The sequence below is a fragment of the Gallinula chloropus genome, assembly GCF_964237585.1.
Source record: "Gallinula chloropus genome assembly, chromosome: 3".
Taxonomy (NCBI): domain Eukaryota; kingdom Metazoa; phylum Chordata; class Aves; order Gruiformes; family Rallidae; genus Gallinula; species Gallinula chloropus.
In genome coordinates this window covers 33865952-33892046 of record NC_140087.1, presented here as the reverse complement: position 1 = coordinate 33892046, position 26095 = coordinate 33865952, and the positions used below count along the sequence as shown (strand labels likewise).

At 38.3% G+C, this 26095-nt stretch overlaps 1 protein-coding gene across 1 annotated transcript in view; it reads left to right on the top strand.

Annotated features, from left to right (window-relative positions):
• The window catches only part of UTRN (utrophin), a 380556-nt gene extending 355104 nt beyond the window's left edge, over nucleotides 1-25452 (top strand). The window contains exons 66-74 of the mRNA XM_084262364.1: nucleotides 363-401; nucleotides 627-692; nucleotides 4743-4808; nucleotides 12958-13116; nucleotides 13499-13742; nucleotides 20106-20220; nucleotides 21728-21814; nucleotides 24429-24476; nucleotides 25372-25452. Coding sequence (XP_084118490.1) covers nucleotides 363-401; nucleotides 627-692; nucleotides 4743-4808; nucleotides 12958-13116; nucleotides 13499-13742; nucleotides 20106-20220; nucleotides 21728-21814; nucleotides 24429-24457 — 805 coding nt within the window. The 3' untranslated portion in view covers nucleotides 24458-24476; nucleotides 25372-25452. The remainder of the gene's footprint in view (nucleotides 1-362; nucleotides 402-626; nucleotides 693-4742; nucleotides 4809-12957; nucleotides 13117-13498; nucleotides 13743-20105; nucleotides 20221-21727; nucleotides 21815-24428; nucleotides 24477-25371) is intronic.
• The last annotated feature ends 643 nt before the right edge of the window (nucleotides 25453-26095 follow it).

Below are 26095 nucleotides of genomic sequence, written 5' to 3'. Positions count from 1 at the left end.
TATTTCCTAGTTAGCTTAAAATGAAAACTCAAGTACTTGAGCAGAATTTAAATGAACTGATTATGGTTTATGAACTGCAGTTCAATCAATAACACTGATTAGATATTTGTTTTTAAATTGATTTTTATTTAACAAAATGAAGTATGTAAGTCAGTCTCCTGTTGCTCCATGGTACATGTCAGTATCTGTTGCTGATCCTTTGCTAAATCAGTTGTTGCTGATTCAAATGGTCTGAGATGCTGGTTAAAATATTTTGTGTTTCTCCAGCTTTCTCTTGCTTAAATGGCACTAAAGTTTGTTTCATAGTTTATTTCTTTCTTTCTCTCTCTTTTTTTCTTTTTTTTTTTTTTCTTTCCTTACAGTCCTATCACTCTCATCAGTATGTGGCCAGAGCAATATGAGTGAGTATGCAGAACCTCTTTGTCTGGAAATCTTAATATACTGATGGTTTTCTTTGAGCTCAGTTGCAACTAATCTGATGTGCATGTGCTTATAGGGCATGGCTGACCCAAAGCAGTACTGTGAATTTATATCTTTGTTATCAGTCTAATTTTAAAAATAATGTTGTCTGTATCATGAACTGCTTTAGACACCACTAATTTTTATTACATTTTTTTTTTAACTAGCCCTTCCCAGTCTCCACATCTGTTTCATGATGACACGCACTCCAGGATAGAGCAGTACGCTACTAGGTAAGACATGCACAGTTTCTCACCAGTAGACTGCCTTTTGTGATTGATTCCTGCAGATTTTAATCTACTCTATATTCTGGACATTATTTATTAAAAGGATATAATTGTCTGTACTCAGAAGTAAGTCAAATGTTTTTAAATCATTAGCTTCTGAATACAGTCATATTAAACATAAAATAGATGGGTTAAATATTTCATACTGAATGGAAACTGCTGCAGAATTACTGTCTGTTATTTCTAAACTATACTGTTTTTCTTGTTTCTTCATTTTAACCTTTGAAATAAACTGAACTTGTTGGATACACTTTTTTCCCTGTAGGATTTTAGGTCCAGGATTTAATTTTCTTCTGTGATAGGTTGACACTATCCATTACCACTGACTTTAGCAGACTATATAATAATTACAGATGGTTTATGCTCTGCTTTTTATAGGGTCAGCTTAGTTCTTTCATGATACAATGTCTATTACACCAAGTCTATCTCAATGCTTCTGTGGTTTGAACTCTCTTCTGTACAGTCAGAGCTGGTGATGGTTAAGCCCTAACCAGAGGTGCCCTGAAAAATAAGTATCACCCAGCTTTTAGGCAACAAAAAACTGGTACATATTACAGTGGGAACTGACTTGGTTTTCCTTTTGGCATTTGTATTGTCGTATCTGTTCATAACTAATAAACAATGTTCACTTTTTCAGCTTTTTGAGTCAATGTTCACTTTTTCAGCTTTTTGAGTAAAGATTCAGCACTTATATTTAAGTTAGCTATATTCTTATTTATGGGCATCATAAGAAAGCTTCAAGGCAGTTAGGATACCAAACACATCTTTGCAGGGCAGAAACTAATACTGAAGGGCTACCCACTGTCAGCCTCAACTACTTTTATTTTTCCCCCTAACAATGAATATTTTCATCCCTCATTAGTAGAATAGTACTTGTCAAAGGTAAAGTTGTAATGCTTTTCAGTTATTTGGAACATGTCAATCCTGTAAATCACCCAACATTTCCTTGAATCTATAATTGGAGAAAATAAACTAGACTTCTCTAGAAAGATGTAAGAATTTTCTGTCTCCCTATGCCCTTTTTTCCCAGCTTGTGGTGTCACAACACTGTGGTTTTCCATGCCAAAGTGCATCTCCAACTCTGCACTCTCATTCAGGGGGGTTGGACTAGATGACCTCTAAAGGTCCCTTCCCACCTCACACATTCTGTGATTCTATGATTAAGGACCGAGCAATCCCCATTTTCCCTCTCCTACCCCTCAGCTCTTGTAATTTCTGCACTGGATTCAACTTGCTGAAGGTGGACCAAGCACTGCTCAGAGCTCTTTCAGGATACAAAGCTAGATCTGTGCCCACTGTCGGCAGACATTATTTAGCAAAATCACAACCTTAAAAAACACTGATTGCTGCATAAGTAAGCAATCTAAAACTAGTCAACATTTTTTTTTTTCTCTAGTAATAAACTATAAAAAAATGGAGATGTAGTTCTGTATCTTTCTCGGAGTTTTTATTGTGTGCTTCTTAGTTGGATTGTATTTCCCATATAGACTAGTAAATATTTTTTGTTGTTCTTATCAATTAAGCTTCTTTCAAGAAATATTATCAGGGCTTCCCTAAGAAGACCCTCTACTCTGCTCTGGTGAGACCCCATCTGGAGTACTGTGTCCAGCTCTGGGGTCCCCACTACAGGAAGGACATAGAACTGTTGGAGCGAGTCCAGAAGCGGGCCACAGAGATGATCAAGGGGCTGGAGCACCTCTCCTGTGAAGACAGGCTGAGAGAGTTGGGCTTGTTCAGCCTGGAGATTTGAGGGCTCAGGGAAAACCTAATTATGGCCTACCAATACTTATAAGGGTCCTACAAGAAAGAGGGAGAGAGACTGGTCACCAGGGAGTGTAGTGATATGACAGGGGGCAATGGCTTCAAGCTGAAAGAAGGAAGGTTTAGATTAGATATTAGGAAGAAATTCTTTACCATGAGGGTGGTGGGGCAATTGAACAGGTTTCCCAGAAAGGTTGTGGAAGTCCCCTCCCTGGAAGTGTTTAAGGCCGGGTTAGATGGGGCAGAGGTGTCCCTGGCCATGGCAATGGATGGAGGAACTAGACTGTCTTTGAGGTCCCTTCCCACACAAAGCATTCTATGATTCTATGAAGACTGAGCCCAGCAGAAATTGTATATTAGGGCTTAAAATATTTATTGCCACTGATGAAGAACATTCAACTCATTTTTGAATGAGTCTGTCCTGCAGTCCCATACCTGCAACCCAATACTGTCACCCTCTTCTGTTGTACTGTTAACTCTGAGTTACTTCTAATTCACTTTCTCAGCTTTCAGTTTGTATCATGCATTGAAGACTCTTTGCAACTCTAGTGTCCCTTCCCTGTCACTCTCTGCTCCCTGATAAAGGCTGTCTCCTGGTCTAGGTGTTATTCAAAGCACTAAATGACAGAGATCAGAAATGTGATGTTAATGGTAGAATCTGCATTTGTAATTTGGGATATCTAATTACTTGCAAAGAGATTCAGGGCAGGCACTTCTCCCTGAAAAATAGTGGGGTTTGTACTACTTCCCTATATGACAAAAAGGGGCTCTGAAGATTAATTTTGAAAATTATGTTTCATCAAAGACTTAAAGATTGTGAGCTAATCAGAATTACAAAGGTGACTTCTAAACATGTTACCATAAACTAGAACTGTTTGAGATGTCCCAGAGCAGAGATGGTCTGAGTGTCTCTAGTGACTTAGAGGTTTGTCCTTCCCTTCAGGGGAGGTGCTGGAGCACAATGTCTCATTCCAGCTGTGGTGGGGCAACACAGCCGAGACAACTTTGTCCTGTGTGTTTATCTTCTCTCAATGCTGAGGAATATTAACAAAAGTGCAGATGAAAAAGCTTGCTCAATGCTAAAAGATGACAACAGAATTCCTATTTCTTTAAGGCTTTGCATAGTACTTTCAAAGAGAAGTTTGAAGATGTCTATTATATTGCAGAACACACGTGCAAAAATATGTATGAAATTAAGATATCTTTAAAGGAAATAGCTGTATATTATCCAGTCCAAAGTGTGCATGCAGCATTGAGTACTCCTAGGTTTTTATGTATCTTGTACATATAAGGTGTATTTTTGCTAGAAAACTGAATAGACAGAAAATTTCTGCTGCAATTTTTAAGAGTTATATTGTCTTATACATACAGAATTGGGGTGGTTCAGCCCCAAGCAGCAGCTGAGCACCACACAGTACTCACTCCTGGGGGAGAAACAGACAGAGCCTCCATGAGTTGACAGTTTACTGACAAAGCACCATGAAAGGGGAACAATAACAGCCCTGCAGCAAATTTCAGTCACACCCAGTGACAACACAGAGTACCTTATTGACCAGAACAGAGTGCTGCAAGGACTGACCAGATGCCCTGGCTACACTCAAACTTCCTTGGAACACCCAGGATCTCCCCTCCTGGACATTATGGGGAGTGATGTCAGGTGGTGTGGAAACAGCCCAGACTAATGCAGCTCACCAGGACAAGTATAATAATCCATTCCTTTTAGATTAATTCCTTCCAAAATGAGGAACCATAGGCGATGACTGCCTGTAACTACACTGGGTTTTGTGTTGTTTTCCAGGACTTGTCTGTCCACAGTGTGATGTTATTTGCCAAGCATAATTTCAGTTGTTGCATGTGCTATGTTTAAAATGTATTCATCCTCTTTTGTTAGCCCAGCTTTACAAAATTCAAAAAGAAAACCATCTGCGAAAACATCTCTTTAACTAATTTTACCATGAGAGTTGTGGTGGTGCTAATGATAATTATACTAGAGATAGAAAGTATACTTGTTCTTTGTTGTTTGGCAAGTAGAATTAGTTAATCATAGCACAAGTTTCACATAAAAGTCCTCTGGATTATAGGTTTTTGTCACAAAATCTAGGAGTTTTTTTCCTATTCATGTCTAGCAAGTTTGGCATATCTGAGCTGTTTCTAAGTAGAATTGATTTTCACAGTGCCTCCATTTAAATTGTGCAGCACGTTCCCTGAAATTTGTGATCTTTCCCTGCCTTTCAGGCTCGCACAGATGGAAAGGACCAATGGCTCCTTCCTCACAGACAGCAGCTCCAACACAGGAAGCGTGTAAGTAACTCGCACTCATTATGGCTGCCAGGAACTTTGGTTACAGATGTACGGTAAATTCATCATGGGTTGTAATGCAGCACTTAGTTCCAGTGAAAGTAACTAATAATTATGACCCCAAGAACGCCTGAATAAATGTGGTTATTCCTAGCACCACTTGTGGAAATCGATGATGCTCATTTGATAACGTAAGCAAATCCTACATTTGTCAGCCATTCTGCTTCAAAAGTGAAGTTCTATAGGTTCTAGTTTGTATTCCTTATCTGCTTTTATTATAGTATAAAAGAAAAAAAAGTCCCTCTATGTCGAAGTGGACAATGGAGTGTGTCAATATCTTGTTCTAAGTCCCAGGACAATTTTCTCATTGGGGAAAAAAAAAACAAACAACAAAAAAATTATCTACATTTTGAAGGTTCTGCAGAGCTGGAATAGTGTTGCTGCGGCTTGTTTATATTTCAGTTTGCTGGCTGCTGATCCATCTGTTGGTACCTGGGGATATAAACACAATCCTACATCAATTTTATCAACACCTTTTTCTTTTTTGAATTATGTGTCACTTTTACAATAAAAGCTTTCACTAAAATGTATTGTCGAACCTGGAAAGCTTAGAACTCCTGGAACTGCTGATGAATTAAATACGATTTTTTTCAATTTAAAAATAATTTGTTGCCCCCACTGTATCATCGGTTCTGTTAATTAAATCAATGCAGTAGGACTCTGGCTCTCTTAATTTATTAATGAGTGCCATCAACATTTTTAAAGAGGAAGCAGAAATTGCTCAGCTTTAGTTACAGAAAGCTATTGTTCTCAATAATACTATCAATTACTTTTTTAAAATCTAATAATGAAATTGTTCTATCTATGAATGTACTAACAATTTGAGGTTTAAAGTACTTCAGAGAAGCGCATGACCACTTTTAATTTTTTCCTCTTTCCTGCTTAATTAATTCTATTTATATAGCTAAAAAACAACTTCTCATGTGTGACTGTTTTCATGTGTTTCTGCCCTTGGTACGCTCACCAGTGAGAGAAATGCAGCCAAGATAATCTCTTTTGATTTATCTTCCAAAAAAAAAGAGAGCAAACATACTGTCATTTGGCAGGAAAGCTGAAAACTTGAAAGCAGCTAAATGCTCATACTCTTGATTGAGTTTATATTGCAAATAATGAATTTCCTCATCCATCCATCACCATCCATCCAAAAAGTAAAATGGGATGGATATAATTCATTTTTACAAGCAAATAAGCTGATGATTCTAATGTGATTTAAATGCAATTTTCCTGCTTACCTATAAAAATGACCTTTATTTTATGAAAAAGATTGAACTTGGTGAACTTTTGTTTCAACATATGAGAGGGACCTCTGAGCTGGGGTTTCAGTCCCATTGTCAAAAGACGACTGCTACACAAACAAAACATGCAGAGATTTAGAGGCCAAGGAGGACAAGAAAGTAACCTTGTACCAAATAGCACCTTCTATTTTATTTGCGGTTAGTAATGCAAGCTTTTATTAAGGTAAATACCGAAGTGCTCACAAAATTCTGAAGAACTGCAGTTTAAAGTTTGGAGTGAAGCTATTATCATAGAATCATTTTGGTTGGAAAAGACCTTTAGGATCATCAAGTCCAACCATAAACCTAAGACTGCCAAGGTCAAAATTAAGCCATGTCCCTAAGCAACACATCATTTCTTGTAAATACCTCCAGGGGTGGTGACTCGATGAATTCCCTTCGGCAGCCTGTTCCAGTGCTTAACAAAGCTTTCAGTGAAGAAATTTTTCCAGGCATTTACAGATCTATGAAGTTTGGATCACTGTTTGGATAATAGGTTGCCTACAGCTGGAACACTGGGAATTTAGGATTATAGTTCAGCTCTATTTTTATTGTTTAAGCGTAGCGTGACAAAGAAATTAGTGTGGTAGAGTCATTAGTAATCATGTAATAGATCCAATTTGAAGGAGCAATTTGAAATTTAGATGCACAGTTTTTCAGCTCAGATGCCCCTGCTGAAAACCTATCTGAACAAAATCTCATTGTTTTACGGTATTTTTTTGAACAGAAAATGTGATTTCAGAACATGATTACTTGTTTGGAAATCAAATTCTCTGTTTCTCATAATTGGAGTTCTGTTCTGTGATCTTATTTCTATCGGTCTTCAAGAGTCCTTCAGTTTACTGTAAACAGAAGCATAGTTGCACTTAATATTGGAAAGTTACTGCTTTGGTCTTGTCAGGTTCACAAGTTCATCAACAATTTTTTAACAGTCTTCGTGCTCCAAAGAGTGTAAAAAGTCCTCTACATTTGAATGCCAGTAAGAGAACTTCTGCTGTCAGTTAAACATCATGAGGGTTTTTTTGAAGGAATCTTTTGAAATATGCCATTTGATTAAGAAAACATTCTTCAAATACCATTTTGTTTGTGTTTAACTAACCTGTTGTCTTGAATGTCTCTATGATGTTATCTCCCTAAGTAAGCTTTTCTAACCCTCCCCTAAAGGTGTGTGATTTCCATAAAAAAAAAACCATTTTCTTCAATTGGAAAAATATTTATAGATAGCAAAAAAAAAAGGCATACCATCTACTAGTATATCCAGCTTCTTAACAAACATCCTAATGCTCACATGCATGAGTTTTGTGGTATAAACATGTTGAATAAAAATGTTTTTCCTTCATGTTATCTTCTCTATACATTAGGGATTTCTGAATGTTTATGCTAGGCTGTTGTGATGCATTTTCTTTGGCTTTAATTCATTCAAAAACATCTTTATCTTTAAAGCAGACTGGCCTCTTTACCAGTGAAGATGAGCATAAGGAAAAAATGAAGTTTTTGCAACAAAGAATTATAAATAGTGCCCTGAACAGAAAGCTGTGCCTCATAATTTGACAAATCACGTTGTAGTAGAGTGAAAAGATTAAAAAATAAGCTGGGAAAATAGGACAAGAATTTAACTTTCTTATTCCTGTAATGTACAAACTATCCTGTCTAGCACATACTGAGGTTGATTGCACTGGACAGAGAATAAACACTTTCTGTATAATTATGAATGTTTAATAACTGTTTACTGATTAATGCCTTTGCCCAGTTATCTTCAAGACTGCAGCACTGTTGCTACCACTTCACGGTCAACTGAAGGCAGGGTTAGAACATACCTGAAATTTTATTTTAGTGAGCTGTGCACCCAGGTGCAAGGGTAGGAACAAGCCATAAAGGCCAATGGCACTTCTCGTTGGTTACCACTCAATGTGTCATAAGTCAAACTGGAGCCTCCCAGTATGTAGTGCTTGAATCATATAAGGCATCTTGTTGCAATGAGAAAGTAGTTCCACATGATGATAAAATTAGGAGAAAAACAAGTAGGTTAAAAGCAAAAGCAGTTTGGAGTACTTTCTTTAACCTTACTTTAATATTTCTTATAGAATCAGTAGGTCCAGGTACATTTTGTCTGGACTTCAACACATGGTGCTTAGTATGAAAGCCATAGGAAAAACAAAAATTATTAAGGAGAATCACAAATACCCACACCTTACTGTCTGAAATCTAATTTAGCAATTTTCTTAATCAGAGAAAATAATATACCGATGAAAAGTGACTGTCGGGAAAAAAATGGGGGTTTTTTTCTCCACAGTGTAGTCTTGATGCAAGGGAAGTTATATGCCATATTATTTGCCTCTTGCTTCCTCCATGCATAATGCATGATTCACAATAGACCTCTTGAAAATATATATCCACAAAAAGAATAGGTTACTTCAAAAGCCATTTTCCCTGGGTTTCCTTGTTGGGGTGCTCTTTTCCTTTGAGATGTACTTCTGACCTCTTGGGACATCATTTTTACTGCTTTCTACTGTGGTGAAATACTGAAATGGAACTGCAGTTCCTCCTGTTGAGGACTTTGTGTACTTCTAGCTTTTTCTCGAAGCACACAGGGTCTTCAGGACAACAACCCCTGAGAAAGGTTGAGGAGTTTATTTTGGTGTTGTGCGTTTATTTTGGTTGGTGATTGCCATGTCCAACCAATTCTGCAGGAGACAGTCCTGGATGTGCACTTGCAGCCCAGAAAGCCAGGCGTATTGTGGGCTACATCACAAGAAGTATGACCAGCAAGTTGAGGGAAGTGATTCTGCCCCTCTAGTCTGCCCTGGTGAGACCCCACCTGGAGTACTGCATCCAGCTCTGAGGTCCCCAGTACAGGAAAGACATGGACCTGTTGGAGTGAGTCCAGAGGAGGCCCATGCAAATGATGAGGGGGCTGAAGCACCTCTCCTATAAAGACAGGCTAAGAGAGAGGGGCTTGTACAGCCCGGAGAAGAGAAGGTTCTGGTGAGAGTCCTTATTGCATCTTTCCAATAACTTGTAGACTTCCTTTAGAGGAGGAAGTCCCTTTAGAGCTGGGGAGGGGCTGTTTACAAGAGCATGGAGTGATAGTACAAGGGGTAATGGTTTTAAGCTGAAGGAAGGTAAATGTATATTAGATGTAAGGAAGAAATTTTTGACATTTAGGGTGGTATAGCACAGGAACAGATTTATCAGAGAGGCTGTAAATGCCCCCTCCATGGCAGTGTTCAAGGCCAGGTCAGATGTGGTTTTGCACAAACTGGTCTAGTGGAGTGTGTCCCAGTCCATGGCAGGAGGTAGAAACTAAGTGATCTTTGAGGTCCCTTCAAACCCAACTCAGTCTATGATTCTCAAAATGGAAGTGTTTGTTGGGCAGAACATGTGTCACTCCCTTATGTTGTGGGTCATTTGAAGCCCTGCCCTAGGACTCCTGTGCTGCTAATGAATCTGTCTTAATCGCAGTTGTGTGGTTTGTTGGTGCAGGTTGTAGGTTCTGGTTTTTTGAAATAGCTGTTTTGCAAGATGGACCAGAGGTATGGAACACATGATAGAAATACATTTTTCCTTCAGAAGATTTCTTTTATCAGGACCTTCCTCCAGCACATGAAAAAGCCTTCTGGCAGTTGCAAGGTCTGATGCCTGCCAGTCAATATTCACAGTCTGTCCTGCACAGTTTCTGAGACTGAACCGGTGGGAGATGAGGGAAATTAATTTTTTTCTGGACTGAGAAACCAGGAGTCCAAAATAAATAATTTTCTGTGTTTACCTGTATTGATCTCATCATCTAGACTGCAGTACAGTGAAAAGTATGTAAGCATTTATTTGGTAAATTCTTTCTGTTAGGGAATTATAAGTTTCATTAAAAAATGAGGTTATAGCCAATCCAGAACCTTGTCAGAATCTCAGATTTAACAAATTCAAATAAATATAATAAAGCCAGCTTTAGAGACTCATATTAAAAAAAATCAATTTCAAATGACCTACATAGTTGTTTATAAACTAATTTATCATCTTGAAAAGCAGACAGCAGCTTTTTGATGCCTCATTAAAATAACCAGACTAAACTACTTGATAAGGTGAAAATTTTCTGACACAAACCCCCTTGCATGAAAGGTGGCTGTATGTGTAGTTACTCTCTATCACATAAATTAATATGTAAATGGTCTTTTGAAACCTAGATGGCAAAGCTGTATTCTCTCCCCAGTCTTCTTTAACAATCTGTTCCTGGCTGAAGATGCGACATTGCCTCGCCAGCACTCCTGGCTCAGTGCAGCTGTTTCGGTGGCAGTGAGGGGGTTCTGTGGGGCTGTGGAAGCCCCACGATGTACCGCAGAGGTTGGAGCCCTGATAGGGCTTATGGCACCGTAGCAAAACTCTGACTGTAAGGGGTTAGGGATTTTTCTCAAGACGATTAAAGGCTGGAGAAGTACCACAAAGTTTTCATTCTTCACATTAGGACCCAATCCAAACTCCATTAACTGCACTAGTCTTTGTTTCAGTTTTAACTAGACCCATGCAAAATAAAGGCGAGTGATAACAAGTTTCCTTAAACTCCTCCTTAAAAGCTGAAAAACTCGGCAGTTCAGTTCCTTTTTCAGTTTTACATGTAAACTTTCTGCAAGCTAGTAGTTACTCACAGAAGGAAGGGTGAAGGAGAGCTCTGTGAAAGGTTCTCTCCGTACCTGTTTTTAACCTTTATAGTGTGTATGAACTTAGGTGTAATTGAAGTGCATGAACTTTTAAAGTGGATAGAATTGTCACAGGCTATAATTTTGTGTTACTTGATGCACATTTCTTTGATTGTAATAGTCTAAATTTTCACTGACAAGTCAGAAAATGGGAGACCACATGATAGCTTTGGGTAGATAGTGAATAGTTATCCTCGAGAAGAAATGGTTTGGTGTTGTTCTACCACAGGATTAGTCTTCAATAAAAAGGTTGTCTTAAGCAATACTGCAAAGAACTGAATCACTTCACTGCATGATAGGAGAACTTTTCTGAAACACGCATAGCAGGAATCAGTATTTATTAAATCTGTGGTTATTTTGCCTTGCTCCTAACACTGGTGATGCTTTTAAATGGGTATTGATATACCGAGCTACCAAAAAATCTCAGTTCAGCAGGATAAACTGTGGTCTTCCATTACGCAGTGTGTTTGCAACTCTCATTTGTTCCTGTCATATGGATTTACTCGCTTTACCCCAAGGCTTGAATTTAATTCTGATAAACCCCCCAATCCATGTGCATGGCCTGAAAAACACCAGATGGGTTTTACTTGTACATGCATGTATTTATAGGTTCTTTGCCACCGCAGAAATAACTTCAGTTTCTTTCAGGCTATACATTTCTAAATAACCGGTTTTACTGTTCATTCAAATGAGACTGTACATTTGAATCTTGTGTGGTGAAAGATGCTAAATTAACTGGCAGGAGATTTTAAAAAGCCTGTTGAAAAGCTCCATTACACTTTTTCACTTGGAACGGAAATACTTTGCATATAACAAACTTCCTAGTTGTTGTATGTGCTTTCAAAGGCAGTCCTTGAGGATACTTTTCATTATGTCAGGCTACAATCATTTAATAGTAGAACTTGGAAGTATTTCTTTCCAACAATAGAATGAAAAAGGTCAGTGCAAGAAATATTTTTAATATGAAAAGGTGTCTTTTCTAAATAACACCTGAAAACGTTCATGTGGTTTGCTCCCTGCTGCTGACCATGCTTTGAGTATAGATCTTTAGGGTAAAATTTGTAGGGGCAATACTTCACAGTATCATAAGGCATGCAGTCTCTGGTTTACAGCCACCAAGCAAAGAAGAGGATTTAAGGAGGGTTTTCTTCAGCTTCCACAGTGCTACAGCTATTTCTGTCTTAAAAATGAATAGTATATGTTTTTCTGTTGTTGATTTATTCTTCTCGCATAAGCAGGTAACCTGGTTTTAGGACATGGTATCCTTCACTTTCTAGCCATCTGACTTTACTTATGGAGAAAAGCCTGCAACTGGGCAAGAAAGGCACGCTTATAGAAAAGCAAACTCTTTTGGATATTATAGCATAATTGAAAGTGTCAGAACTTCTGTATCTCCTTACCAGAAGGTAATTTTCATGTGAATCAGGAGGAGAGAACAGTGTTATAGTTTATTTCTATCCCTGAGTCTGTAAGGGGGAGGAGATATGCCACACTTGAAGCATTTCAAGGTATCACGTGTATATCAGAACAGGGAGGAATATTACTGGAAATATCATGCCAATATGAAGCTTATAGCATTATTTTTGCAGCATTGTCAGTCCTGTTGTGCAGTGCGGAGTGCTAGCTAGATTCATTACTTTGTGATTTCTTGGAGAATTCTGGGGGAATTTTTTCTCTCCAATTTTATTAGGTAAATAGAGTACACCAAAATTATCTCCTACAAAATATTTAAAATGTCACCTATTTATGGTTTAAGAAAAAAAATAAAGGGAAGGAGCTGCCAGGTAGATTATTTGTTTTTATTTATTTTTATGGCATTCCAAATTAGTCATCTTTGATCTATCCCAGATTCTTGCTTTCACTATTCATTTTCAAGTCACCAGCTGCATTTGTTCCTTATACATACATTAAATGGGTCTCTTACACTATTACAGGTCAACCTTCCTTTTCCTGTGCATTGTATGTTTATATGGGTTTTTTTTTTTGCAGAATATTTTCAGGTTTATTTCCTGCTCTCATAGTCATTTTTCATAAGCAAGCAAGACCCCTCAGCTTGACAAAGATGTTTGCTCACATAATAAATAAATGTTTTACTGCTCCGTCCTTATCTGTGATGTTTTATTGCCCTAGAGAGGATGAGCACGCCCTTATTCAGCAGTATTGTCAGACGCTGGGAGGAGAGTCGCCTGTGAGTCAGCCACAGAGTCCTGCTCAGATACTCAAGTCAGTGGAAAAAGAAGAGCGAGGAGAGTTGGAGCGCATCATTGCTGACCTTGAAGAAGAGCAAAGGTCTTGTAGTCATCCTACCTGGTGTCTAAATGGTCATCTCATTGTTCTTTGACCTATTCATGTACTACATATAGCTGTTGGAAATTAGAAGAGATGGGCCTAACAGTCACAATTTTAGCAAAAAAACCCAAAATTGATCATACCGTATGCTGTGCGTAACCCAACACTCAGGTAGAAGAGAATGGGTCTGTCATAAAATACCTTAGTTTCACCTCTTTTGTTTTGGGGGTTTTCTTCCCATAAAACACCAATCAAAACACTGTCTTTGTATGACCTACTTGTGTTCTTAGTTGGAGGTGATAACATCATTTGATCTAAGGAAGATTTTTCTTTTAATTTGCTGTATTAAGTCATCACTCTGCTCCTGTTTCCAATATACCAGGAGTCTGCAGATAGAATATGAGCAACTAAAGGAGCAACATCTTCGTAGAGGAATAAACCCTCTTGCATCACCTCCTGACTCCGTTGTATCACCTCAGCATGCTTCCGAAGATGCTGAGCTCATTGCTGAAGCTAAGCTCCTGAGGCAACATAAAGGCCGCCTGGAAGCAAGGATGCAAATACTGGAAGATCACAATAAACAATTGGAGTCTCAGCTTCACCGGCTGCGGCAGCTGCTGGAGCAGGTAGATGCACACTGGTAACTTTTCCCTGTGTTGCTTCCGCGTGGTGAATTTCTTGGTGGAACAAAGACATTGGAATTTTACTGCAGCTAATTTCATCATGCTAGCTTGGTCTGCCACACTCTAACTTTTTCTTACAGAAATAGGTATTTTTTTCCAGCCCTCACAAGCCATGGTGAAAGTCACACGGCCCCAAGATGATGACAAGTGCTGGAATGATTCTGATAACTTGCGAAACATTGAGAATAACACAAACACATCCAATAGGTTTTCATATGTTAAAAGCAGGGGGAAGAAAATATATACCCTACTCCAAATAGTGGTGCCAGTCAGACTCTGTATTTGACTTCAGTTTTCCAGTCTTTCCTTAAATAATTTATTTGCTGTCATGGTTAGTTCACTGAAACCTTTCTTAGCATGCCAAAGACAGATGGCCAAAGATAGATCTAAAATGCAAAGGAGCATTTCATTGAAAAGAAAAATCCATTTCCTCTTGAGCAGCATGTTGAAACCAATGAGCAGCAGCAAAATGGTCTGCCTGCAAGGAAATGCTGAAGGGAAGAGCCTTTTAGTAAATGTCAGTAGCTAGAGACTGTAGGGCTTCTTTGTTGGGGGAAGAAATGTGGATTGGTTTTGAAGTCAGTCATCTAGGTTATAAACACATATCTAGGTTATAAAAACAACAGCAGCAGCAGCAACATGTACGGGTGTTATTATAGAAGTTAGTTTGTAGCCTATCACATGTGGAAGCTTGAATGATGGAGAGAGATTTGTATGAATGTTTTCTGCTATCTAATCATTTTGGGTCAGGGTAAAGGAAGGCAATTAATTCCTGCTTTTCCTGAGCTGGGCTGTACACAGCAGAGGATTTAACTAAGCCAAGAAACAGACGGCATAAGCCCGGTATCAAAATGGCATAAATTCCTGCAGCAGATGATACTCTCATTACAGTGATAAAGATTTTTTTTTGTTTGTTTCTTTGTTTCACTGTCTGACTTTGTCATTTTTCTAGGCAGTTCTGGCTGAATAGCATTAAGATGCATTTGTTCCAATGGCTTCCCTACCCGCTAGCAGGGTATTTTTGTTGTGGTTACTGTTATTCTAGCATCTTTAATCAGTGTTTGAGTAGCTTAAATATTTAACAGGGAAGATAGCAACTGGTGCAACTGTGAACAATAATTCATGAAGCAAGTATCCTGAGAACTGTCACCAACACTAGGTGTTTCAGAGAAGGGTTTAAAACCTGTGAAGAAACAACTGTGGAATAGAAACATAGCTCTGCCCAACCCAGAGTCTCTTTCGGCTTAGTGCTTAGAGCAAGAGCATGTTCACCCTTTAAAGCTTTTTGTCTAATGTACCTGTGGATAATCTTGCAATCTTTTCAGTATCCTTATAAGTCCTTTAGGGTATATACATATGCCTTGTGATAAAGTGATTGATCAGAGGAGCAGTAGTTTCTTCTTATCAGTTTTGCCTTTGTATTTTTCTGGGCATTCTTGTGGTTTCTCACAGGATAAGGTAGAGCACAGTTGTCCTTTTTCAGTGTTTCTGATCATTTACACCTCTTTCATAATACACTATTGCTCTTTCACTGCATGTCCAAAATCGCCTGCCTCTGTGGGAGTCACACCATTCTTCCAATTGTCCCAAGTGCCATTTCCTAAGCTGTTCCTGTTTCTCCTCTGTCTTTTAATGAAGTTGCTGGTACAAGGTCAAGGGTATCAGAAGGTCTATACTATTGCTTTTGTAATACATCTGTGACTTTCAAATATATGTTTCTATAGCATCCTTACTTTATTTAGCAGGGGTTTTTTTTGACCTGCCACTAAGCAGATAATCTGCAAGCTCTCTACGAGAATTGTAAAGCTTCTTCCCTAAAAGAGATTCAGAAATTGTAAATAATTCACATTTTTAGTATATGTTCTTTGAAACTTCTTTACTTTGACATTACTGCAATTATGAAGCATCACTGAATCCCAATACTAACCCCTTAACTTTCTGAAAAAGTGACCACTTGTCAGTGTGTTTGTTTTTCTGTCACCTAGACCATTACTTTCTATGGAAGTCTTTGCCTCTTTTACTGCTTGGGGAAGAGCTTTATCAGAAGCCAACAGAGAATCTAAGTATTATTTATTTGTTTCTTTTGCTTTTATTAGCTGTCCCAATTATTTTTAGTGGACATAAAGAATACCTTTTCTCAATAATGAGATGAATGATTTGCATGGAAAATTCTTATGAGTCCTAATGTCAAAATATATAACAACTCTGTAATACCTGTAATAATAATTCCTAGTATTAAAGGACAGAACTATCTTACAGCAGTTTCTTTGCAATGACTGGCATTTCATACCATCTCTGTTACTTCTGTCAACAATGAGTCTCTCCATTTCTCTTCTTCGTTCAGCCTCCTGACTGTTGCTTGGGCTAATAACTTGGTGTTGAATCTAAAAGTTCTCTAAAAGGTATGGAAGGAGTCTATCTACAGACAGATATTTGGGGTAGACAGTTACTGAAACTTAGAAACTTTCCTCTAGTGGCTGTTTAATCTAGATGAGAGCATTCTAGGATATTCTTTAGAGAGCACCTTTGGCAGAGATACACATGCATCCTCACTGCATATTTGCCCGCTTCAGGTCACAGTTCTCAGGTTATCGTTCTATTTTTATTTTAGCAAGCCCAAATGATTGGTAGCTGACACACAGTGTTGTCATATTTGTCTGCTTGATTGATTATAATGCCAAAGAGGAAGGTGAAACAGAACTGGCATGTGACAACTTCGATACCAATGTGTTAATCATACAGAGAAAAAAATAAAGAATCCAGTTTAATTTTTCTTGCTTCAGCCCTTTTAGATACTACTTGTGAAAAGTAGAAGCAAGACCTATTGTGAAGGGCACTTAAAGCCTGTTTGAATTTTTCTCTGCTTGTGTGATCTGCTGAATAAAGGTTTCATATTGTATTTGATATTGACGTTAATATGAACTAAAACTATCTGTCAATGTGTGTATGATCAGACTCTTAGAGTAAATAGGGACTGCAACTTCCTCTCCAACTGAAAACAGGAGCTTTATCTAAAGAGCAGAGGAGACTTAGACTTAAAAGAGCAGAGAAGTCGTAGGTTTTTTTGTAGCAGGGAAAATGTGGGAATTGGCCTGTTTGAAGATTCCTGAGATTCAGAGAGTGGGGGCTTTTGGATTGTGGAACAGAAGCCAAAGGAAGAACAGGTGTCTTAGCTATCCATTAAGCCACATAACACTTCAGACTCTTCTTTGGGAAAGACATCAACAGGGGACACAGTGAAATAAGGCTCTGTAGGTAAAGCTGGTTCATATAAATATCTCCTTTGAAATGCTTTGAGACTTTGTAATACAGAAAAATTCCTCAATTTGGAAGTTTTACATAGAAGAACTTATATGTCCCTTTGTATCTTTATTTGGTTCTGCATAAAAATCATTTGAAATTTCCCAGAAACTTCCCTCTCTGTCCTGTGGAGGCGTGCTCAGTATCCCTGCTTTTTTTCTTCAGGCAGAAGCAGCAGGCATATAGTAACATCTAGGGCTATTTTCTTATGGTTCCTGGCTTAAGGGCTGTCTGCTGGACTGTTTTGAATAAGAACACAGGAACATCATGATGCCCGAAGGGGGTTGATGAATTTTGTAGGTGTTATGCAACCAGGGAGAAGTAGCACATAATTTTCTCCTTTTTTTCCCCCTCAGGTTCTCTCCCAGTAGAACTATTAAATCATATAAATGCATGCAGCTATATCCTCAATTATTTTGCATTTAACATTTTTGGTATCTGATCATTATATTAAGGCATTTATGCTACTACCAGAACCTGTCCCTTTCTGCTTCAAAGCCACTCTTCATCTGCTTAAACTGTATTGTCCTTACTTTGGAAGAAGAAAGGTTTGGTTTGGGCTTTGCTGTTACTGCAGTCACTAGGACTAGGTAGTGTAACACCAATGTATTTAAATGAAAATGAAGTCATCACACCTTGTCCTCTGATTAGAAGGGGATGTGGGTTTTGTTGGTGTTTTGTTTTTCTAAAATCCAACTGCAATATTTCATTCTGATTGCTGCAGCAATATATGGTGCACCAGTGGAAAGTATTCCAAGTATGTTTTGTCTGTCCTACTTGGTTTATCCACTGTTGGAGTATTTGACCTCTGCAGGGCTTTTTTTGTCATTTGCAATAGAACTCCTAAGTGGTACTAGATAACCTTCACTACTACTCATCATACAAGTTTGTGGTCATCTCCTTTCTATTGTAATTAATCTTGACTTTGCAACACCTCACAATCCTTGTTCTAGCCTATGTCTTGCTATACTGCAGTTCTGTATCAAGTTCAGCACCAATCATCCCACCTCAGCCACCTCTGCACCATTTGTCCACAGGTCCTGCTTGAAGAGCAACAAAGATCCAATCCAGGTGCAAGTTTGCATTTTGGATGATTCAAATTATCTTTGTCCATCTGTAACCCTTGGTGTCCTGTACTGTTGCAACTTTTAAACCTTGCAGAGTTTGTCACTTTATCATTATAGCTCTAACCTGTCCTTCAACAGAAGTTCCTAGCTATACAGCACTATCAGGGGTTGGCTACCCTAGGCTTGGCCCTTTTAAAAATCACCACACTCCTTTTACCTACTCCCTAACACTGGTTTTAAGCCTGATACCAAATAGCAAATTACTTAACTGCCTGATAGGCATTCACTGCTCATAGGTTGTCTTGATGGTAAAATCCTTCAGTGGCTTGAAACCATTTCCATTTTTCTTTGTCTTCTATATGCAGAGTGGTATTTCTTGATTTATCCTTTTAGTCAAAGCTGGAAGATGGTATTGTCATACTGAAAGAGAGATGAGATTTGGAGGACAGAAAAAGATTTGCTGAGTCCTCAAGGAAACATTTCCTTCTATTTCTCACTGCCACACAGAAGAAAAAGTATCTTTCATTGTTCAACAATCTTCACCTTTGTTGATTTTTTTTTTTCCACTGGAATTTCTCTCATAGAAATTGAACTTAAGGCTGTGAGCTGCAGAGGAGCAATCTTAGGCACAAGTTGAGTCTCAGTTTCAAAAAGACCATGAAAGTAACAACATGTCTTTATTGCTTCTGTATGTGATTTTGACAGATTTACTTAAACAATCTGCTCTTTAAGCTCTTTGGGAGTAATTTGATGATTTGCAATCAATAAGATAAAATGATAGGGGTGACCATTTAAAATTCTGTAACTGCCTCAGATGTAAATACTTTTTCATTATCTTCTGGGATTTTTTCAGAACAATCACTTCTTCATTTCAAATACGGTTTTACTGCTTTCTTTCTCAGGGGAATTCTTACATGAAAGATGGGAAAGAGAAAAAAAAAAAACAAACCCAACCGAGATTCCTTCCTATATTTCAGAGTTATTATTGTGAAGAACTCTTATGACTTTTTCTTATTTTGTGTCCACAAATGTATACTTATACGTAATCCCAAGCACATACATGGTTACAACTAAATGCAATACAGAACACCATGTTTGATTTCTTAGTTAAATTTAAGAATGCAGAACGGCTTGCCTACAGCACAGTTTTCAAAGTATGTGGGTTTCTTCTCATAATTTTTTGTAGATAATATAGTTCCTAGTTTTCCGGAAAATTTGGTGTCCTCCACGCTATTGAGAAGGAGCATAAGAAGGAGAGATGGCTTAGCTACCCCTTTTTAGATTTAACAAAGTTCTCTCTAACCACATGTCTTCACTCAGTTTGACTGTGAAGATGTTTTGCAAAGTGGTTCATAACTGAACAGTTGTTTCTGAGCATCATCCATCATCAGAGTAAGGCTTCTTAGGGGACCTTAGTTGACGTGGTGATATTGGACAGATGGTTGGACTTGCTGATCTTAGTGGTATTTTCCAACCTTAAAGATTCTGTGATTCAATGACCTTAGCTGAATATCCTCTGTGTATGTTTATATGTATGTGTATATCCGTATGTATACACGCAATGCTAGCAATACCATTGTGTGGCCTTTCTGCGTAGCTGGACTGAGTGTTGGCAGACTGGGTTGTATGTAATGTTGTATTTCTGTGGTACATGCTTACAACTGAACATTATTTTTAACAGGACCATCAACTGGAGCCTCACAAGAATTACACTTAAGTCTAAATTTTCTTTTAACAAGTTATTGGTTTGTTGATCCCCTCCCCCTCACCCCAGGTTGTATAGACCTAAGCCAGCTTTCAGTAGTTTCAGCAGTTTAGACAACAAACAAGAGCGAGCACGTAAAAAAAGAAAGGAGTGGGTGATGACTGCATACAAGTCCACACTTAAATTCTGTAGATGCAATTTATCTAAATTTGAGTATTATTGTCTTTAATGTAGCCCGAGTCGGACTCCCAGGTTAATGGTGCCTCGCCTTGTGCTTCGCCTCAGCACTCTGCCCTCGGCTACTCGCTCGAGCAAGAGACAAGCTCACAGTTTCACCAGACAGGTAAGTGTTTTGATCAGCTAATCTGCTGTGTGGGTCTACAGGTGACTACTAAATAGGTTTGTTGGCATCCTTCTGAAGAGATGTATAAATACAAAGGAACTGATCTTTCTGATGCTACTGGGAACAAGACTTACTGCAGCTGGAGCTGTTGCTTCCCCACACTTGGCAAACAGCTGCAGTATCACAAGAATCCATGTGATGCTGAGTTACAGATTTTTGTCAATAGACTCCTTGGTCCCATCTATTTTGAGCAAGTGAATTTACTGGGAAAATTCATCCTCACTGAAGGTGGAACCAGATTTCTCTGAACTGAAATGGCCAACAGCTTTTTGTCCTACGGTACATGCATGCACCCAAGCCATCTATCAGATACAGGAACAAACATCCAAAACACGTAGTCAAAGCTTCCTGATGGTTGCTTTAAAAATTCTTTTGGGATCCTTTGCTTATCCTGGTGTTTTGATGACCCCCACCCATAAAAACTTCATATCTGTAGGAATTAATGTGTATTTAAATGTACAGCCTCTGCCATGAGGGGATTTCTCTCTTGAAAGATTATTATAAATTCTCCAGTATCAGAACTCATTAATTCCACTGGGAATTAGCAGAAAGAAATAAGACCATTGAATGCTCAAAATTACGGAAAAAAAAAATTCTCAAGTTGTTTTAAGTGCAGTTTTCTCCCTGTTTTTATTTTCAAGCCTTTGTGTTATAAATGAAAGAAATATTTCTGTGGAAAACAGGAAAAATATTATCTTGTATCCTGAAAAGTTTAAATTCAGCATTGCCATATGTTTTTACTTTAATTTATCTGGTGAAAACATGATACTACTCAAGTCTGATTTAATGCAATGGTTGATTTATGAGAGATGCTGTCTGATAACAGGGCCAGGAACAGAGCCAACTGTATTCCCTAACTATTCCCTTGGCTAATTTTAAGTATCATTAAAAAAAAAAAAAGGCAAGGAGGATTTTCATACTACTCAAATTGCTGGTGCTTATTGAATAAAGACCATCTGAAAGGTAAATGTGTTGGGTTTTTTCCAGAAAAAGAATAGTGCATTCGCTCTGGAAGTTATATGACAAATCTTCTGAAAAAGGAACAGAATTTTAATTGAGCAGCTACTGGGTATAATTCCCTCACCTTGTAAACCTTTTATTTATTTTAACTGTAAATTCTTATATTCTGCTCCCTCTTGCCAATTTCTTCCAGTTCAATCTCAGGTGCAATGGTTAAGCTTTAATAAAAGGGAAATGAGTTCTGCTGCAAATCAATAATGTATCTTTCACCTCCTTTCCCAAAGCTGGCAGCTATGTTGCTAGCAATGACAGGTTCTGCACGTTAAGTTACAGAGGCGTCAGGTAGTAGTTTCCTTTGAAATAGGAAGGAGTACTTAACTGGGAGGTTGGATGAGAATGCCTTCCACAGTGGTGGTGTATTGTTTTGTAGTGGGTTTTTTTTCTCCCCTCGTTACTACATTCATCCCTCTTTTTTTTGTTGTTATACCTGCAGATGACTTGCTAGTTCCACCTCATGATACCAACACAGATCTAACAGATGTTATGGAACAAATCAACAGCACATTTCCAGCTTGCTGCTGTAAGTGTGACAGAGTATGTCTCTGAGAATAGCATTGAATTTGAGGTGGTCTTTGGAACAAAAATGTTATTGTTGTGGTACTGACTAGGAAAAAAAAATACCTATGCAAGCTACATAATTCTGCTCTTTAAAATTTCTCTGTAGACACTATTCGTGCAGGTAAGTAATGTTCCCATGTTTTAAGTGGAAGTGATTCACTAGAAGTGAAAACCTATATAGAATTTTCCCACTTATGGGAAAAGAAACCTAGAATTTCACTAGCTGCTGACACAAAGCTTATGTGAAACTTAAGCGAATGTCAATTCAGAAATTCTGAATACTGTTTGTCTAACAAAACTTGAAAAAAGGCCTTAAGCAACAGGAGGGATCATAGCCCAATCCTGAATGTCTGAACTAATTGCTGAACTAGTTATTAAACTAACTGACCAGAGGAAATAACTGTTAACACAGCACATAACACCTTTCTCTGCTTAAATGTGTTGAAATCTAATATTTTATCCAGTGCCAATTAAAAACAGATCAAAAGGAAAACCAATTAGTTTCCTGTGGATGGCTTATATCAGCTGACGTACATTTCCGCTGATCCTGTTCCTTCCAGAGTGCCACCACAATTACAAGAGCGAGGAGCTCTCTCTCTGCTTCCAGCAGTATTTCATACCGATTATTGCTCATGGCAGGGGAGGTGAAGTAGCAACTTTGTTAGCTCTTTGTATTTTAGTTTTTTTAAAGTGTGTGCATACATATATATCTCCACTTTCAGCTCTCTCGCCTAGAAACACAGTAGTGAAGCCTTGACATATTCTTAAGCTCTCAACAGTTCCTTGAAGTGAAATGTGTAATAATCGTCAGCTCTAAAAGGCAAAAGTGCCCAGTCCTTTTGGAAGCATTGAGATTGAACTTTATTCTGGTTCATAAATTTGGTGAGCCTTTTTTATCTCTTGTACGTACATCGCTTGGCTGTGAAGAACTGCATGATAGAAGAGGCACAGCTTGAGAAAGCAGATTAGGATCTGGCGGAAAAGGTTTTGTTTCAGCTTTCCTTTGAGCTTTTTGCTGAGTTCAATAGTTCAGAGCCCATCACTTTCCAAATTAAGGATTTGGTTCTAAGGGGCAGCTCTTCTTGAAGCCAACAGCTAGTGGAGATACTCAGCTAGGGCATGCAGTTGTACAAAGCAGTAGAAAACGCACGTCAAATACCAATCCTTGTTGCAAATTGCTCTCTCGCATGGATGAGCAGCAGAGCAGCTACTGGACCTTTGGCCCAAATGAATTTGCAGCAACCTTGCATAAATAGGCCCCGGCATTCCTGTGCCAGGGCAAGCTCGATAATGACATCTGCTCTCTGTCACCAGGAAACAAGAGAAAACAGTAATCGAATACCCTTAAAACAATATGCTGAATGAGGCAGGAGGGGGCTGCAAGTGAAAACTGTGGTCTCATATCCTTTCGTATTGTGAAGTGTTTCTGAGCATTTAAGATTAAAAGAGGTCACAGTTCCAAATTTCATGAGACTTTTCCCTCTTTCTTTGACACGCTGCTGCAGAAATCAAAGCAAACAAGCATGTCCCAACTTAGTAGGTACTAGTTATGTTTGTTCTTCATTCTACAATATCTCTTGGGAGATTCAAGAAGCCTGGAATGAGGATTATTAGCTTGGCCATGCCAACAGAGTGCATTAAACTCTCTGAGTTTTTCTAGAGAAGACCATGACAGACCATCTAGTCCATCTTTTCCTGTGGCCATTTGAGATGTCTCTGTCTTTTCTGGATCAGCAGTTGTCTAACCTGCTTTGTAAGACTATCAGTGATGCAGACCCCATGGAGTCCCTGGGCAATGTTTTAAAAACATCACTGTATTCCTAGCGTTACAAAATAATAACCTTACCTTTTTTTTAGTTATACCCAAGGTAAGTTTTATTACAACAGTCTTCACATTCAGTGTATTGTGCCCATTTACAACAAAGAAACAAAAGCTATTTTTTTCACCACCTCATCATTATTGTCTCTCCTACCTTGCCCATAGCTTTCATTAATGACCGTAATTATCATCCGAGCCTTATTTAGATTATTTTTATCCCATCTGGACTATAACATAAAGCTAGTCATCTTATTTGCTATATTTGGTTTTATGGATTTCAAGTAACAATTAATCTTGAAATTAGTATTTCTAATAATTCCAAATATCCCTCACAAAGCAATTATTTATATATTAAAGCCACCGCTGCTCTTAATGGGGTGGTTTTTTGGTCCCCTGATCCTTTTATAATGGGCGTAATGCCTCTTTCCTTCCTTGTTTTGTATTCGAATGAGTTCCAGAGCAGAGCATTTTGAATAGATGATATGATATTATATTCTGGCACTTGCAGATCTATCTGGTCTCAAGTGGTGTAAAAGGAAAAAAAAACCATGTAATCTATATATTCATAATGCCTTTGTTAAAAGAAAAGTAAATTTGTGAAGAAAATTCTGTATATTTCATTACAGTGTTTATTTTTTTAAGATGGGCATCTTTTTCCTCTTCTGAAATATATCAATTCCTGACACAGGCTTTGTTTTTAAACTGTCCAGATGGAGAGTTGTATATGTTTCTAACTTTTCTTCTTTTCTATTTGCAGCAAGTTTCACTGGCAGACCACAGGTATGAGAGACGTTTACAAACTCAGGTAGTCATTGAAAGAAAAATAAAGCAAGTGGAAAAGTTCCATTAAAACAAAGGGGGTGGGGTGTGTATATTTTTTCCCCTGCACATCTATTTGGAACCTAAGCTGATGAAACAGGGAGGCTAGCTTCTGTGATATCCCAGTTAATAGAAAATTCTGCTAGCGCAGGCGTCACCAAAGGTACGGTGGTGGGAGGTTTTTGGGATGATAACCATGTGGAACCAGCTCAAATGTGTCAAGGCCAATTAGTTTCAAGCCAGGCTCAGCTCTGCAAGATCAAAGCTGGTTCTCACCAAGGCTTCCATATGTCCTTGTGCCTTGGTGCCCATAGCTCCTGGATCTGGAGGTAAGGGCACTGGGGCACAATGATCAAGAGCCACACAGCATCTTAGGCATTAGTTTAAGCTGCTTCTCCCCGTGGGCAACTGCTTTACAAACCTGAAGCAGAAAATCAGCTACTTTCAGAGTTCACAAAAATGTGGAAAATGTCTGGCATTTAGATACTTGCTCTTGAAAGTCTAACTGCTATGAATGATCAGTTAAATTTGTTATAATTGACAGAAATAGGAAAAATGCTGGCTGTCAGTTTAGTTTGATACCGGAGCTTACGTATGACAAATAAGGAACAGCATTGTCTTGTGTCAGAGAGGCATTCTTTGAAAGTTTTGCTGTTAAATAAGTTTTAAAGACTTAACGAGAATTTTAAACAATGCAGTACAGTAAAATTAAGTTTCTCTGAACTCTATTCCTCTGTGATTTACTGAGTATTGGGCCAAAACATCTAAATTCTTAAAATACAGGAGGTTTTGTAAAATGACATCAGAGTCCTTAACTGAATGGAGCTTTCTCTGTGTGTTAACATGGGACTGACTGACGTGGTTATTTCTCATCACAACAGGCAATGTGAAGTGTTCATTTGGACGTTGACCAGTGCTTCCTGACGTGCAGTACAACCCTTTTCTACAAACCACCGATCGCGAGTTCCACTTCATCAGAAGGCTGCATGGGACCCTGGAACGTGCCGTTCGCTCTCACCGCGTGTTCTACTTGAAATAGTAAAACACTGAATACCCAAAGACGAGGATGTTGTTTTTATAGTATTGGGTTTTTTTTCTTCTTCTTCCCTTTCTATGCAACTGTAAATTAATGAGCAGTGGAGTATTTGTCACTGATTTGTATAAAATATACAGCCGCGGGTAAAGGGGCAGGGGCTTTATATACATTCTTTTTGATAATCGTAAAGAGAACTGCATAAGGAGTTTGGAGCAAAATGTTACATTTATACATTCCTTTCCGCTCTTTGCTTTTACATTGTAAAATACTTTTAGTTATATTCTCTCACACATTTAATATTCTGTACTGGTAATTTATATGCTAACCATCTGACCACAGAGTTTTCAGATTACCCTTAAATTGTTTTCAGGATTGGCCTGTGAAGTTCCCATAATCTGCATTATTGTTACTGGTTAACAAAAATTGCCGTTGGATGCGAGCTACAGTATTTTAACTCCACTGAACAAAGTAAACCCTCATTTTGAGTCATAGTCATCATCCTCACGTACCAATATGATATTTTTTACTTTCTTTTAGTTATTTCCAGCCAGCACACTCCATTTTGAGGG